Source organism: Phycomyces blakesleeanus (genome assembly GCF_001638985.1).
Source record: "Phycomyces blakesleeanus NRRL 1555(-) unplaced genomic scaffold PHYBLscaffold_19, whole genome shotgun sequence".
Classification (NCBI taxonomy): domain Eukaryota; kingdom Fungi; phylum Mucoromycota; class Mucoromycetes; order Mucorales; family Phycomycetaceae; genus Phycomyces; species Phycomyces blakesleeanus.
Window position 1 is genome coordinate 666537 of NW_017265152.1, and position 18026 is coordinate 684562.

Genomic DNA, 18026 nt, shown 5'->3' on the forward strand with positions numbered 1-18026 from the left:
CAAAAATGGCGAAACAGCTTCAATCACTACACATGCATTATCTTTGAGACTAAATACAAGATAATATCCCCATCCAATGATTTGGACAAAGCATAGTAGAGACTGTAGGGGCTTGGATATTTTCTGAAATTTTGTCTCAGGGCTAACCCATGTATCTTTTTCTTTTGATCCCCATCTGCGAACGACAAGAAAACCGAGAACACAAGCAAATGTACATGAAGGGAGAAGGCTCAAAGCAATTCTAAATGGCGAGTAAGAACTATGTTTCTCGGTAGCTGACTGCGAATACTTACTCCCTTTCAGTGCATTCAAATGGAGCGAAGGAATGATCCTAAAGAGCGTGTCAGGCTTTTTTTTTATAAAGTAATCCATGTTTGATTCCTTACCATTGCGTGCTTTGTTCAAATTATACCGAGGATTTGCTTTTATCTGCCTTGCAAACGAAGAAAATAAGAAGGAATAAAAAGGATAAATATAGTTAAAGCCAAGCTTTATAAATTGACACAAATATATGAAATAAAATACAGATTGTATTGTACCACACATAAGCCATATATATATTTGTGTCACTTACTGACATATTTTTTCTATTGTGTCATTATTATTTTGGAAATAAATTAAGATTTTTGCTCTTTCAACCTGTAATATTTATTCAGGGTTAAAAATCAGCCGTATATGTCATAGAGAGTGCCTTAAAACGTTACAAAAGTTGAGAAAAATTGGAGTCTAGATGGAATTATATATATGTATATATGACCACCCAAGAGTGAAATAGCTTTGAAACGGTTGTTACGAATAGCCTCGATTTCATTAATTAGGACATGTACCACTCTCTCTAATGTATATATAAAAGGAGAATAGTATCCAAAATAAAATTTTGAATTATTTTTATTGTACAAGCATATTTGTGAAATATATGTTTTGTTCCTTCAACCAAGACTTTGGTATAGAATAGTGTCTCCTTTACTCTCGCACAATTTTTGTACATGTATACTTCATATCTCTTATCATTTCATAAATCATAGTATAAACACCTTACCAAATTATGTGTCATATTTTCCTGCTGTCAGAATAAATGGTCGTCTTCCAGACCTTGAGCGTTGTAACTCAATATACGCTTCTTTATTAATAATCAAACAATCCACTAATATAAAGTTAATTGTCTTTCAATATGGATCATTTTAAGTATCTATGTACACGGATCAAGGTTTCTTTCATTGTATTATACATTCAATTAATGTTAATAACGTGACCTGATATCCCGTTTTGTTTCTTTCAGGTACACTTTTTTTTGGAAGTCTCTGCTCATATAACGAATTCGCATTTCCATTCAGGTTCTCACCTTGCTATCAGAATCAAATATCTTATTTACCCAACTGTACATCCCATTTTTCTTTTGTGATTCATTTGGAGGTCATTCAAGACTTATCGATCTGATCCCAATATACTTAACATGCTTTGTACTTCTACTCTCGTATACTGTTCATGATGTCTTTCGTTTAAGATCATATAATGCTCTACATGGCTACGTAAATATAATAATACGGCAACACTAAAAAAAAAGAACAGTTAGGGTGACACGATTTTAGACATTTCTTGGTTTGTAAACGCTATATTAAACTAGCCATTTATCACATATTTACCTGGGGAGACTCTTCTTGTATTGTCTATTAGAGGTAGCGTATTTAAAGGTGTATAAGTTAGAGAAAAGTTAGATATGCTTTAATTTCGGGTTTTATAATATGAAAGGTAGCTAGAGCTAATGTGTGATTAAGACCAAATTAAACATCATCAAAAACAAATTTTAAATGGGAGCTCTATATGACGCTTAATGTGCAACAAATTATTAAATGAAGATTTAATGTAGCAGTTTATACACTGCTTGAGGGAAGTGAGAAAGTTTGAATCAAATGGACAAAGATCAGAGAGTCAAACATGGTAAGGAATCAAGAACTTATTTGGTTCCAAATTCGAGTCTTGAGAGGACGAGTCCAGAAGAAGTGTTCATTATCGCCTTAAGTTTCACATAGTACACGATTGAGATCGCTAATTCCTTTTATCTTGTTTTTAAACAGTCTCTGTCGACAGGGTATCTTACGGGGCATGCGTCTCCATCAGATGGAGTAGACCTAATTTTGCATCGGAGTAGTTCAGAGTGAACTATATTGGGTTTTTGTTTGTCCATGGGAAGTAAGATGGCTCGATATCAAGGCTAGGCCTAATAAATCCCGAATAGCCTTGGCGACGAGCTCTATTAGCCGTTTCATCATTCACACAATATTCAATAATTAAATATACTTCTGCGAATATGGCACTAACGCTTACTTTTCAGTATCGGACCTGTGTGTATATAATTACCCTCCTGATTTTACGCATTCAGTGTAGCCTTCATTAAGAAAGCTAGATTCTACATAATACTATTATACCTTTTGTATTGCTTGTTGAGGGTATTATATACCCAAAGATGACTTGATTACAGAAAATTATGGAGTTGTAGCTAGCGAGTTTTCTATTCCAAGCCGTCTAATATTCAGAGTGGCAGTAGCAACGACTCAATTGATAATAAACTGGGATCATTAAAAATGTGCTAAAATTGGGGTTCCTAGATGTCCCTTAAAGCGTATCCCAAAACAATGTATGTGGTCACATTAGTGTTGCAAACTTTGAGAGTTGGCGGAATGAAGGGAGAAGAAATCGATCAGACTGAAAAGAAGCAAAATTCTCCAAAAACCAAGCTTCATATTAGTACTAGATTGGCTTTTTGAGAGCGCATTTCCAGAACAAATGTCCATCGTCTTCAAAGTCGCCGCACGGAACATAATTTCCATCATTCACATCCTTTATTTTATAACTAAATTGTCGCTGTCTGCTAGGGATTTTTCTGTATGCTAAGTGACACCAGATTGCCAATGGTTTGCAGGAAATATCAGATTCCAAAAGATTGCGCCAGTGTTCTTGTGAGGCCTGTAAGAAAGAAGGAGGACCTGGAAGAAGGAAGGTTGTATGTGCGTGCGGATCATTTTTACAGAAATTCGGTGTATTTTTTGGGGGTGTCTGTAATTTTAGAAGAAGGGAGACTTTTGAAGTGGCGATGAGGAATCGAGAAGAAATAGACCAACACCGATTCAGCGTCTCGTATCGGTGGAACTGTGAGCGGATAGTATCACTCCTGTAGGTGAATGTCACTATGATCAGGAAGGCTGAACAGATTGGAGACGAAGGATCTTTATTGTCTTCGTTCGTATTCATGACGTTAACGTATAATCCCAATTGCGTGCTCATGTACAGAAAAAAATGAAAAAGTAATAAGTGATTTGAACCTCCAACTACACAAGAATATATGTTTAGAGGTTCAAATCTCAAATTGCTTTTTTGCCCTCTCTGTATGAAAACATCAAATACTCGCAGTCTGTCACATCAGATAAAGATAGCAAACTGATGGGCTGGATCTATGATATCAGTGAAAGACGATTCCTTTGTAGGAACGGAATTAATGATGGACCAGTGAAGAGAAAGTGGCAAATTCTTGCATTCTTGTGCGCGGATCTTCGGAGGAACTTATCAGATTTTCTGCTTTCAAAAATTCTTTCAATTTCGCAGACAACAACCTCTGCTTCGTTTATTGGCTGAATGAATACGATCTCGGTACTTTTACTTTCAACTTTCCATGCAAACTAGTCACATTTAATTTGGTGTTTTCTCGGGTATGTCCACGAGGGATACTAATGAAAGTTCAAGAATACTTTGAGTATTTTATTCATCAACTCAAAACAGGTCGATCCAACTTTGGGTGCTCTCTTTCTTTTCATTTACTTTTACTGCTATAATTTGTACCTTTTTGTTTCTTTGTAACTCTTGTATCATAATTTTGAACCATTTTTTATTTACAGTGTTTTATACAATGGGCAATCTAATAAATAATACCAAAGAATAGAACACTTTCATAGTAATATTTTCTTAATATATATATATATATATTCAACAGATCTGAGCTCATTCTTTGTTCTTGATAATATTGACAAAGAACTATTTGATAAAAGGCAATATATAGGGGACAAATACTTATTATTTTTTTAAAAAAAACATTACTTCAAGCTTATAAAATTAAGGGCAGTTATTAATTCGAACAAACTGAAAGTTGATACCTTACGAATTACCTCTGATGTATCTATAAAGTTGTACAGTTCTACAATCTATATAATTCTTGCTTTGTTTTTAAAGAAAAGCAAGAAGCTTGAAATAATCCAGGTTGAACAGTAAAGAAAAGATTTTTATTATAAAACATAAATATACTTTATTTAAACAGTTTTTGTTCCATTTCAAGTCATTTATTTGATGCTTATTTCAGCAAAAAGAAATTTGGTAAATAAAATTATATATATCTATACATCTTTGTATAATTCTACTTAATCTTGACGGTTTGCTGTATGTTGATCAGCTTGCTCAAAAACTCTATCTGAACCATCACGCTGAAGAGCTTGATGTGCCATTTCTATCAATACATCATATTCTCCGGACTTCTCACACATTGATTTAAACAAACCAGTACCAGCACCATTGATCAACAGGTTTGCAGGTGTGTCATATTCAACAACATTACCCTGATCAAGCACCAAAACTCGATCATAATCTATAATAGTTCTCAGGCGATGGGCAATGCAGATCAAAGTCGAGTTAACAAACTCCTCACGAATTGTGTTTTGAATCTTCTTGTCGGTCTCGAAATCAACACTGGCAGTAGCTTCGTCCATAATAATAAGTCTGCTGTTCTTGAGCAATGCACGGGCCATACAGAGCAGTTGACGTTGGCCTTGAGAGAAGTTGTTGCCACCATCGCTCACAGTTTGGCTAAGACTAGTGACAGCCCAGGTAGCATTTCCTTCTGGGACTTCCTCATCGCGGTTTTCAGGAGCAAGGTGGGCTCGGACGAGAGATTCCCAGACCGCACTATCTGTGTATTCTTCAAAGGGATCAAGGTTGGAACGGATATTTCCAGAAAACAAAACGGCATCTTGGGGAATAATAGTGAGCTTGGAACGAAGATCTTGCACGCCAATATGAGTAATGTCAATTCCATCGAGAATGATACTGCCGCTGCTTGGTTCAAGGAAACGGAAGAAACTAAGAGCAAGGGTGCTCTTTCCTGATCCAGTGCGTCCAACAACACCAACTTTTTCGTGAGACCGAATGTCAAAAGAGATTCCATGAAGTACAGGGTCAAGATCTTCTGCATATCTGATCACAAGATCTTTTACTTCAACAGATGCAGTAGTAGGCCAGGCGGCAGGGGGGCGACTTCCCTTGATAGAAGCAGGAGGTTCTTGTTCAATCTCGAGATACTCTTGAATTCGCTCAACTGAGTTCAGGTCCATTTCTACTTGAGTATACTGACGAATGATCCAATAGATATTCTCCAAGAAGGAACGGGCGTAGAAAAGTGAGATACCGGCCATACCAGCATCGATAGTATCAAGGTTTAATACGATGAAAGCACCGGCAAAGAAAGAAACAAATGCTCCAGCAAACTCAATACGAGCATACAGCCAACGGTTGCTCATCCATAAAAGATAGAATGGTGAAATAAATCCATCAATTTTTTTGTAAAGCTCCAGTTGAAATTTTTCTTCTTGGCAATAAGCGCGGATAGTAATAACACCTGTTAGTGTTTCAGTAAAGTGGGAGTAGATAGGTGATCGGCTGACAGAGTTGAGACGCTTGAACTGACGCGATACACGTAGATAAACGACACCAATTACCATATAGACGACTCCAATAACAATAGCAACAATAATAAACTCAGGAGTGATTGCACCAACGACAATAATGGATGCAATAAAACCAGTTATACAGTCAAGTAAATGACTTGCTGAGCGAGCCACATTCATATCCACAGTCATTACATCCTTGCCAAAACGGTTAAGTATACGTCCAATAGGGGTAGTGTCGAAGAAGCGCATAGGGGCATGAATGATTTTATGGACCATTCTCTCGAACAAAATTTTGGCACCGCGAATAGAACCCCATAAAAGTATAATGTTTCGAAGAAAATCAAATAGAATTGCGGCTAAACAGATGATCAGATAAACAAGAATGTAGTAGTCTACACTTCGCGGTTGATCGTCTTCGTACACCCAAGCACGGAACACGTTTTGATTTTTGGTAACTTCATTGACATGGGACATTATATTGTATACTACGGGAGCTGCAGTAGACGTCAAAAACGCATTAGGATTCGTAGACCCGGCGCTGTTTGCAACCCAAATTCTTAGCCACCTAAAATTGATATAATTAGCTTTCATATTCCAAGCGTATCCTTAAAGTCTGACTTACCAGTTCTCTCCAAATGAAAAGGCACGGGCAATGAAAAGCGATGAGAGCAAAGCAAACGAGAAGAACCAACCACCACAGGCAGTAAAGTATGTCTTGTACACCTTGAATTTTACTTGTCCTTTCTCAGATTTTTCTTCTTTAATCATATTATTGACTTCTGCATTGTCATCGATTAGACTAAATTCTTCGTCCACTTGTTCAATAGGTTCATCTTCATCAGCTGCTTCATTTTCGTTCGTTCCTTCACCCAAAATGGTAACCAGAGAACCATTTTCTCTAAGAGACTCGACGGAACCATAGCTGGTTACAGAACCACGCTCAAGTTTCATAACAAATTTGGCGGCAGGTAAGCAAAGGCGTACATGATGAGTAACCAGAATTACTGTGCGCCCCTTAATAAGATCGCCTTTAATACAACGCTGATAGATGTGCTTGGCAGTGTGTGCATCAACAGCACTAAGGCAGTCGTCCAAAAGTAGGGTCTTTGCATGTGAATAAACAGCACGGGCCAAAGAGACACGTTGTTTCTGGCCGCCAGACAAAGAGATACCCTTTTCACCAATTTCAGTACGGTCACCATCAGGCAAGATAGACAAATCCTTGACGAGAGCGCACTGGGAGAGCACCTTTTTGTAGCGAACTGGATCAAATTCTTGGCCGAACAAAATATTGTCACGGATCGAGGCATGTTGTAAAAAGGCTTGCTGGGCTACATAAGCAACCTTGTTCAGGGCGAGAGAGGGATATTCAGGATCAATGACAGAGTATGTATCAAGGGCTAGCTTGGTCTTGGATGGCAAGTAAACACGTCCAGAGACAATATCCATTTCTCCCAAGATGGCATGCAAGAAACTAGATTTTCCACTTCCGGTTGGGCCGCAGATAATGCTAAGTTCGGAGGTAGGAAACTCAAAAGCGGGAACTTTGAGTGAGAAGTCAGGGTGTTCATCTGGATCTACTTCAGCAGCAACGGCGTCTTTGGCTTCAGGCTCGCCAGAATGCCAGCGGAAAACCGACTCTTCGGTACCAACACGTGCCAGAATAGTCTCTGGCAAAACACCTTCTGGAACGGGAATAGGTTCATTAATGATACCATCACCAACTTCGGCCTCGTCCATATACGATGCAATACGCTTTAGGCATACGTAACACTCGGTCAGGGTAGTAATTAATTCGGGGATCAGGACCAAAGGACTGCGGAGCATCTCAAACAAGGTGATACTAACGAATGCTACACTTGCAGTCAACTCATTCCCGGCTACCTTTGTGTACCAAATAAAGGAAGAGCATGATACTAGGACTGGAACGGTAAGATAAGTAACAAAAAACACGACTTGAATAGTAACAGCGCGGATAAGTTTTTTGATTTCAAAGCGACGTGCTGCCATAACCTTCTCTTTCCAGTTATTTTCCCATGCAAAATATTTGATCATGCGGATACCCTGTAGTAATTCGTTGACTATATCATTTCGCTTATCTTTGGCTGTCGAGTAATCTTTGAAAATCTGGGTCATTACTTTAGATATGTATGCGGTAAATGGGAAAAAGATAACCATAACACTCAGACCAATAATTGCTGCAAATCCGAGTAGCTGGTAAAGATATATTATAGTCAGGACTGCTTCAAATGGAGCGTTGTAAAGCATCTGGAGAGTTTTTTTTTAAAAAAAAAGTTAAAAAAATAATAACATAATATACATATATATATATTGATTAATACAGTTATCGACTTACAAAAATATAACTGGGTGTGTCTGCCAAACGATCAGCGTCAACACTCATCAAGTTGGTAATTTTTCCAGTGTTACTGAATGGCTTCTTGGTGTCCTCGTCTTTTTCTTCTTCACCCTCAGGCTTTTCCTTCGCGATCTTGCCGGACATATCCTTGCGTTTTAGGGTCTTTGCATAAATTTCTGCATCTAACATTGCAAAGGTCCGGACATTCCAGCGCCTGCCAGCCCATAATTGAACACCGTTAAAAGTTGCCTTCGTTAATCCAACACCGAACATGCCCAAGACATAAATATATGTCACATTGATAGGACGTCCTTGGGGATCGGCAATATACTCTAATAATTTCTGTTGGAAGTAAGGGCTCAAGTAGCCCACTAACATTGCTGCGGTCGAAAAGATGAACTGAGCCCAAATTACGCCTGTGTTGGCCTTGTAGATACGAAGAAGAATTTTCTTGCGATTTGTGGACACAAGGGTTTCACAAAATTCGGCAAATGCAAATCGAGCCAAGTGTTGATAGGTTAGAGCATAGATGTTTTCTCTTGTCAGTTCATTTGAAATTCCAAAATATATGAGTGGGTTCATCTATAGAGCATAAAAGTGAGACCTGGGAACTCTGGGCATTATATGATATGCTTGGGGAACTTACCCAGCCAAAAGAAATCCATTCGAACACACTAGCCGTAGCCTCCGGACTGAGCATAAGGTTCTATGGGAGCAAATTTAGTAACTATAATCTATCACATTGGATGAGTGGCTTACATTACGATAAATATCGCCATCTTTGATCTCGATCTTTTCATTATTCTTGGTTTCAATATTCTTTGGATCCAAAGGTTGTGGTGTAATACTGGCCATCGAGAGGAGAATAGAAGATACAATAGCATTTCCAATAGCTAAATATGTCTCGTTTATAGATTGATTACTTTGTTCTTTTAGGACGCATACTCTAGCAATTGCATCTAATGCTGCTAAGAAGAATACGGTAATAAAGAAGTAGAGATGATGCCGAGACGAATAGAGGTTATATACTGGTGAAGTGACCGATATTATAAATACAACACACTAAATAAAGATAGAAATAAGTTAATTATAATTCTATGAATTTGTAGTAAATCTTACCCAAATCAAAAATGGCGAAACAGCTTCAATCACTACACATGCATTATCTTTGAGACTAAATACAAGATAATATCCCCATCCAATGATTTGGACAAAGCATAGTAGAGACTGTAGAGGCTTGGATATTTTCTGAAATTTTGTCTCAGGGCTAACCCATGTATCTTTTTCTTTTGATCCCCATCTGCGAACGACAAGAAAACCGAGAACACAAGCAAATGTACATGAAGGGAGAAGGCTCAAAGCAATTCTAAATGGCGAGTAAGAACTATGTTTCTCGGTAGCTGACTGCGAATACTTACTCCCTTTCAGTGCATTCAAATGGAGCGAAGGGATAGTCCTAAAGAGCGTGTCAGGAAGGCATATAAAGTAATACATGTTGAATTCCTTACCATTATGTCCTCTGTTTAAAGTCTTCCGAGTATTTGGCTTTATCTGCTTTGTAAACGAAGGGAACAAGAAGGAATAAAAAGGATAAATATTATCGAGCCCAAGCTTTATAAATTGATACAAATATATATATGAAAAAAAAATACAAAGTTTGTAATGTACTACCTATTATCCATATCAACTTATCAGGATTAAAAATCAGCCTTTGTGTAATATTGATAAAAAAGGAAAATAGTACATAAAAAATCTCAAAAAAGGGAATTTGGGATATTTTTATCGTACAAGCATATTTGTGTAATGTACAGTTCATTCCTTTAACCAAAACTTTAATATAAAATAGTTCATACTTTATTCTCATAGTAAGCTTGTTAAAGCATGTCTTATATGGCCCATCATATGATTAGTCATGTATACATATTTTCCAAGAAGATATTTGGGTATTCCTATATTTGATTTTTGTAACCGTTACTGCGCCTTTTTATCTTTATTCAAATATGTTGCTGACATGGTACTGATTGACTCAAAACTCCTACGACTCGTATTCAAGTCGTTTAGCGTCCATTATATTGTATAATTGTGTGCACAAACTAACTTTGTATTCACTGCTATATATTTCTGGTTAATATTGATGTTTCGTATTAAAGTTTTTTTTTATTAATTTCTTTTTTAGATATATCTAATTTTTGTATATCTCAGCTCGGTTCATTGATCCATACTTCTATTTACACCCTTACCTTTCTATCAGGCTTGAATTTCTATATTTATATCAGTGTCTTTCTGTAATTTACACGTTAGCAAGTTTAAGATCAATATATATATATATTGTGGAGGGGAGCATAATTGTGGTTTTTTTAATTACTTTATAGCCAAGGAAATAAAATGCCTTGAGCTAAGATACTAGCTTAGATCTACTTCCGATCTCATAATTTTTGTAATTATTAGGGCAAGCTTATTGTTAAATGAGCTGTTGAAACAGATATAATTGAAAACGGTTAGTCAATTGGTGTACCAGTACTTCAGAAGTATACTAGCTATAACTTGATTGATTGTAATTTCAGTTGATATTCGTCTGACAGGAATATCATGTAGAAATATATTATTGAGTGGCTAATTAAGTGGACTGTTTCCCGATATTCTTGGACCATGTGTGTACCCAAGTTTCCCATTTGAGTGAACATTTGTAGATAAAGTACAGATAGTATTGGATATCAAAATTTCGCATCGAACATTATGGTAATGTGGCTATAGCTGGAATACAATTGTGTAGCAATTCTTGTCACAGCAATTTCTTATGCAGATCAATGTTTCACAGGCGACAAACGTTATGGTAGAAGGGTAATGGTCAGAAAGGTTTTTACAATTTTGACAAAAAAATCGGATAAAGTAGGGAAATTTTGCCAGATATCGAAAAATATTGTGGCATTTATGGGCTGTTAATCAAATAAAGAGTAAACATCATATACTCGTTAAAGCAAATATATTAGATACCATTATGCTCAGCAAACTGTGTGCTTCTGGACTCGGAAGTATTTCCTGATATTTTTTATTTTTTTGGATTATTAAAGCTAAATTAGGCTTTATATGGATACATAAAGATAAATATATGTCAGTGTTGCAAAAAAGTTTCACCTGATACAGTTTTCAACCTTCCTTGGTATGACAATATTATAGTATACCGACTTAATTTTTCCACTCTCCATTCACGTAAAATTTAATTATTAAAAATACTACTGTGAATATAGTGTCAAAGCCTAATTAAAATAACTGGACCAGTTCCCGCACGCTAGCAGGTACTATCTCAATTTTATTCATATAGAATTGTTCTATTCGTGGGACCTTTAGATTTTACATGAGAATCATACAATCTTGTGGAAAAATCTTTGAGAGAGTTTACCTACCAAATATCTTATCTTTCATAATGTCACCAATTTTGACAGCAATAACCTTTACCGCATCTATTGACTAGGCTGACAATTCTTATTTCAAGTTTCTGTCAAAACTATTTAAATCTAACCTGGGTCTGTCTCAAGCGCTCCCAAAATAAATTCTTAAACAGCTTTAGACCCTAATTAAAGTCCATAAATACTTTCATTTTATTCACACAACTTGTCGAGCTAATTATAATTCGGATTTCTATAAATCATGTTTCCTGTTAACAGTAATTTAAAGGAACATTATTCCTAATAATATTTGCTTATTTATTTCGCTCACTTTATATATATGTATATATTTAATAGATTCGAGCTTATTATTTATTCTTAATAATACCAACAGCATAAGTATTTGATAAAAAGACACCAAATAGTGGCTGACACTCAGTATCTTAATAGTCATCACTTCTAGCTTATGAAATATAACTTAGCTACTAATTCGGGCAAGTTAGAAATTCATACTTTACAAGCTAGCTCTTATATACATATTAATCTGTACATACAATTCTGACTTTTTTATACAATTAATTTTTAAAAGATGAAGTTAGTTGCATTGAAATACAAGAAGAAACATATTTTAAGAGATAAATGTGCTATACAAGTAATTGGTACTGTGCAATTTTATAAAAAAAAATATTTATTTAATGCTTATATTTGCAAAAAAAAAGAGGGGGGGGGCTTATAGACCATATTGTGCATATTTATACATTGTTGTGTATCTCTATTTAACCTTGGCGATTGATGGTGTGTTGATCAGATTTTCCGAATATCTTGTCTGAAATGTTTAGATCTTCAGTATGTTGCGCCATTTCGATTAACAAATCAAGTTCACCAGAATTTTCACACATTGATTTAAACAAACCAGTGCCAGCACCATTTATCAACAGGTTTGCAGGTGTGTCATATTCAACAACATTACCCTGATCAAGCACCAAAACTCGATCATAATCTATAATAGTTCTCAGGCGATGGGCAATGCAGATCAAAGTCGAGTTAACAAACTCCTCGCGAATTGTGCTTTGAATCTTCTTGTCGGTCTCGAAATCAACACTGGCAGTAGCTTCGTCCATAATAATAAGTCTGCTGTTCTTGAGCAATGCACGGGCCATACAGAGCAGTTGACGTTGACCTTGAGAGAAGTTGTTACCACCATCGCTCACAGTTTGGCTAAGACTAGTGACAGCCCAGGTAGCATTTCCTTCTGGGACTTCCTCATCGCGGTCTTCAGGAGCAAGGTGGGCTCGAACGAGAGATTCCCAGACCGCACTGTCTGTGTATTCTTCAAAGGGATCAAGATTGGAACGGATAGTTCCAGAAAACAAAACGGCATCTTGGGGAATAATAGTGAGCTTGGAACGAAGATCTTGCACGCCAATATGAGTAATGTCAATTCCATCGAGAATGATACTGCCGCTGCTTGGTTCGATGAAACGGAAGAAACTAAGAGCAAGGGTACTCTTTCCTGACCCAGTGCGTCCAACAATACCCACTTTTTCGTGGGGGCGAATGTCAAAAGAGATTCCATGAAGTACAGGGTCAAGATCTTCTGCATATCTGATCACAAGATCTTTTACTTCAACAGATGCAGTAGTAGGCCAGGCAGCAGGGGGGCGGCTTCCTTCGATGATATACGGAGGCTCCTGGTCAATCTCGAGATATTCTTGAACACGCTCAACAGAATTAAGATTAATTTCTATTTGGGTGTACTGACGAATAATCCAATAAATATTATCCAAGAAGGAACGGGCATAGAAAAGCGAGATACCGGCCATACCAGCATCAATAGTATCAAGGTTTAATACGATAAAAATACTGGCAAACAGAGAGACAAATGCACCAGCAAGTTCAACCCGAGCATACAGCCAGCGGTTGCTCATCCACAAAAGGTAAAAAGGTGAAATATATCCATCAACTTTTTTGTAAAAATCGAGCAAGAATTTTTCTTCTTGACAATAAGCACGGATAGTAATGATTCCAGTTAGTGTTTCGGTAAAGTGGGAGTAAATGGGCGATCGGCTGACAGAGTTAAGACGCTTAAACTGACGGGAAACACGTAGATAAAGGACACCCATAACGACATACGTAGCGCCAATAACAATTGCAACGATGATAAACTGGGGAGTGATAGCACCAATGACAATAACGGACGCAATAAAACCAGTTATACAATCAATAAACTTGCTTGCTGTGGGAGCTATATTCATGTCCACGGTTCCAATGTCCTTGCCAAAACGATTGAGGATACGACCAACGGGAGTGGTGTCGTAGAAATGCATAGGGGCATGAACAATCCTATCCAACATTTCTTCGAACAAAGTTTTGGCACCGCGAATAGAACCCCAGTAAAGTATAACATTTTGAAGCATCTCAATGAAAATTGCAGCCAAACAGATGAACAGGTAAATAAGAATGTAGTAGTCAACACTTCTTGGCTGATCTTCCTCGTGTACCCAAGCGCGGAATACGTTTTGGCTTTTGGTGGTATCATTGACTTGGGACAATACATTTAAGACGACAGGGACTGCAGTATTAACCAAGAAGCTATCGGAATCTGTAGACCTGGTGCTGTTTGCAACCCAAAGTCTCAGCCACCTATAGTAGCCATTATTAGTTGTTATATCCAACACATATCTGTAAAGGTTTTCTTACCAGTTCTCTCCAAATACAAATATACGAGAAACGACATATGATAGAAGTAGAACAGTCCAGAAGAACCAGCCACCACAGGCAGTAAAGTACGTCATGTACACCTTGAATTTCACTTGTCCTTTCTCAGACTTTTCTTCTTTAATCATATTATTGACTACCGCCTTGTCATCAACTAGACTAAATTCCTCGTCGGCTTGTTCAATAAGTTCTTCTTCAGCTTCTGTGTTGTCTTCAATAATTTCGTCACCCAAAATACGGATCAGAGAACCATCTTCTCTAAGAGACTCGACAGAACCATAGCCAGTTACGTAACCACGCTCAAATCTCATGACAAATTTGGCGGCAGGTAAGCAAAGGCGTACATGATGGGTAACCAGAATTACTGTGCGCCCCTTAAGAAGATCGCCTTTAATACAACGCTGATAGATGTGCTTGGCAGTGTGTGCATCAACAGCACTAAGGCAGTCGTCCAAAAGTAGGGTCTTTGCATGTGAATAAACAGCACGGGCCAAAGAGACACGTTGTTTCTGGCCGCCAGACAAAGAGATACCCTTTTCACCAATTTCTGTACGGTCACCATCAGGCAAGATAGACAAATCCTTGACGAGGGCGCACTGGGAGAGCACCTTTTTGTAACGAACTGGATCGAACTCTTGGCCGAACAAAATATTGTCACGGATCGAGGCATGTTGTAAAAAGGCTTGCTGGGCTACATAAGCAACCTTATTTAAGACGAGAGAGGGATACTTGGAATCAATGATGGAATAAGTATCAAGGTCTAATTTGTTCCTGGAAGGCAAGTAAACACGTCCAGAGACAATATCCATTTCTCCCAAAAGGGCGTACAAGAAACTAGACTTTCCACTTCCGGTTGGGCCACAGATAATGCTAAGTTTGGAGGTAGGAAACTCAAAAGCAGGAACTGTAAGTGAGAAGACAGGGTGTTCATCTGGATCTACTTCAGCGGCAACAGCATCTTCGGCTTCGGGCTCACCAGAATGCCAGCGGAAAACTGATTCCTCAACACCGATGCGAGCAAGAATGGCATCAGGAGAGACTCCCATTGGAACAGTTATGGGTGCATTAATTATACCATCCCCAATTTCAGGCTCATCCATATACGACGCAATACGCTTTAGACTGACCCAAGCCTCGGTCAATGTACCCATGGTGTCAGGAATTACACTCAAGGGACGACGGAGCATCTCAAACAATGTGATACTAACGAATGCTACACTTGCAGTAAGCTCATTTCCGGCCACTTTTGTATACCAGATAAACGAAGAGCAAGAGACCAGTACTGGAACAAGAAGATAACTGACGGAAAACATGACTGAAACACTGATGGCTCGGATAAGTTTCTTGACTTCTACGCCACGTGCCTTCATAACTTTCTCCTTCCAATTGTTTTCCCAAGCGAAATATTTGACCATGCGAATACCCTGAAGCAACTCGTTGACCAAATTGTTCCGCTTATCTTTGGATGTTGCATGCTCTCTGTAAACCTTGTCCATTAATTTAGATATGTATGCGGTAAACGGGGAAGAAAGGATAATGACAGATAGACCAATGAGTGCTGCAAATCCGAGTAGCTGGTAAAGGTAGATCATAGCCACAGCTACTTCAACTGGGGAATTGTAAAGCATCTGGAAAGTTGTTTGAAGATTAATAACGCAATTTCATAATGTATATATGTATATATATTTTTTGATTGATTTTACTGTGATCAACTTACATAAATATAACAAGGCAAATCCGCCAGATAATCTGAATCCATGCTCATCAAATTGGTGATTTTTCCAATGCTACTAAAAGGCTTTTTATCATTTTCTGGATCTTCATCTTCATCATCTTCATCGTCTTTGCCTGTTTTTAGTGCAGTTTTTCCAGATGTGTCCTTGCGCTTTAGAGTCTTTGTGTAAATTTCACTGTTCAGCATAGAATAAGTGCGGACATTCCAACGCCTACTGAGCCATAAATTAATGCCGTTGAAACACGGTTTGATTAATCCAACAGCGAACATGCCCAGTACATAGACATATGCAACGTTGATAGAGCGGCCTTGGGGATCGGAAATGTACTCAAGCAGTTTTTGTTGAAAGTAAGGGCTCAAGTAGCTTATAAATAAAGCGGCATTTGAGAAGATGAGCTGATACCAAATAGCACTTGCATTGGACTTGTAGATACGGAGAAGAATTTTCTTGCGATTTGTAAATGTAAGGGTGTCACAAAAATCTTCGTATGCAAAACGGGTTAAGTGTTGGTAGGTTAGAGCGTAGATGTTCTCTCGAGTCAGATCATTTGAGAATCCAAAATATGTAATTGGGTTCATCTGCAAAGTACAAATGTGAGATGATTATTATCTTTATATATATATATATCTTCTAATCGTTATTTAATGTAATTTGTGGGAGGTAGCTAGATGTAGAGTAAGGCAGTGTAGAACTTACCCATCCAAAGGAAATCCATTCAAATATACTGGCTGTAGCTTCCGGACTGAGAATAAGGTTCTATTGGAGTAAGTTTAGTAACTTGTAATTGATTAAATTGTGTTTTTGTGGCTTACATTACGATAAACTTTGTTATCCTTGATCTCGATCTTCTCGTTGTTCTTGGCTTCAATATTCTTTGGGTCCAAAGGTTGTGGTGTAGTACCAGCAATCAAGAAAAGGGAAAAGCTGACAACAAGATTTCCAATTACAAAATAGGTATCTCGTGCAACTCTTGTAATTCTTTCTGACAGGATATATGCAGAATAAAAATCGGCAGAAAGTGACAAGAAGAAGATGCTGACAAAGAAGTAGAGGTGATGGCGGGATGAAAATAGGGTATAAGATGGTGCGGTAACTGAGATAATAAATAAGGCAGACTATAATTTGAATTGGATAAGCAACTGTGGATATTTAATTATGTGTGTATATGTATATGTATATGTATATTACCCAAATAAATAGTGGAGAGACTGAACTGATTACTCTACATGCGCTGTCCATGGGGCTGATTGTGAGATAGTAGACATATCCGATGGCTTTGGCAAGGCAAAGAAGAGATTGAGAAATACCAAGCGGTTTCCAGAGTGTATTATTAGGACCGACCCATGTATATTTTCTTTTTGAGCCCCATCTAGAAGCAAATAGATATAAACTGGCCAAAACAAAGATCCCAAGCGGAATTAAATCCACCGCAACATCTTTGTCAGAGCACTGTAGTGTCGCAACAGGATAACCCTAGGTAATCTAAAGTTTAGTGATCTGCTGTATTCTTGTGAAAGTAAAGGACTATTTACCATTGCTTTGTTCTACGGAAATATACTTGGTTTGAATATTATTTCGGTAAAAGGAAAGTAGATAAGAGTATTACTTAAGAAATTTTTGGTTGGATTTATACTTGGTCATTAAAAAAAATGAAGGAATAACATAGTAGTCGTACTGATAAACCTAAAACCTAAAGTATAAAACTTAAGGTACAAAGCACAAGACATATAGCTTCATTATATTTACCCACATCCTCTAAATAGCAATTGCTTCTCAAATGGGTATCTAACTTTATAAGTTTTCCAATTATCAGGGTTCTTTTTTCTAAAATAAATAAATAAATGAGTAAGACAAAGAGAATGTCTTTGAATGACATTAAATTAATATGGTTGTTACGCAAAAAAAAAACACTTCTTGTAAAGATAATGATCTAAAAATGTTGTAAAAATAAGTAAATTGTTCTAGATTCTTGATTTCTAAGCTGGTACTGTCTATAATAACCAATTAATTACAATTTTTACGGTCAATGACAATACTAAAAAGAGTCTCCAGCTCGGGAGGTAGGCACGAAAATATTTGTGTGTAACGTACTTGCCGCAGCAACTTCTTATAAATCAAT

At 37.4% G+C, this 18026-nt stretch overlaps 4 protein-coding genes across 4 annotated transcripts; 1 reads left to right on the forward strand and 3 right to left on the reverse strand.

The window, feature by feature from the left end:
- Positions 1-2748: 2748 nt before the first annotated feature.
- Positions 2749-3877, reverse strand: PHYBLDRAFT_171652 (hypothetical protein; the record flags this gene model as incomplete). Its single annotated transcript, XM_018436639.1, has 3 exons — positions 2749-3326; positions 3503-3661; positions 3835-3877. 3 exons carry the CDS (start codon positions 3875-3877, stop codon positions 2749-2751), a joined length of 780 nt encoding a protein of 259 aa, XP_018288310.1.
- A 598-nt stretch (positions 3878-4475) lies between these two features.
- On the reverse strand, positions 4476-8649 carry PHYBLDRAFT_96053 (hypothetical protein; the record flags this gene model as incomplete). Its single annotated transcript, XM_018443946.1, has 3 exons — positions 4476-6273; positions 6331-7976; positions 8065-8649. Coding segments are annotated over 3 exons (4029 nt in total), but the record flags the coding sequence as incomplete, so codon positions are not given.
- Positions 8650-9979: 1330 nt separating this feature from the next.
- PHYBLDRAFT_60172 (hypothetical protein) lies at positions 9980-11010 on the forward strand (the record flags this gene model as incomplete). Its single annotated transcript, XM_018440606.1, has 2 exons — positions 9980-10141; positions 10822-11010. 2 exons carry the CDS (start codon positions 9980-9982, stop codon positions 11008-11010), a joined length of 351 nt encoding a protein of 116 aa, XP_018288312.1.
- Positions 11011-12304: 1294 nt separating this feature from the next.
- Positions 12305-16299, reverse strand: PHYBLDRAFT_96064 (hypothetical protein; the record flags this gene model as incomplete). The annotated part of the gene is made up of 3 exons (XM_018443948.1): positions 12305-14096; positions 14154-15799; positions 15889-16299. Coding segments are annotated over 3 exons (3849 nt in total), but the record flags the coding sequence as incomplete, so codon positions are not given.
- Positions 16300-18026: the final 1727 nt, after the last annotated feature.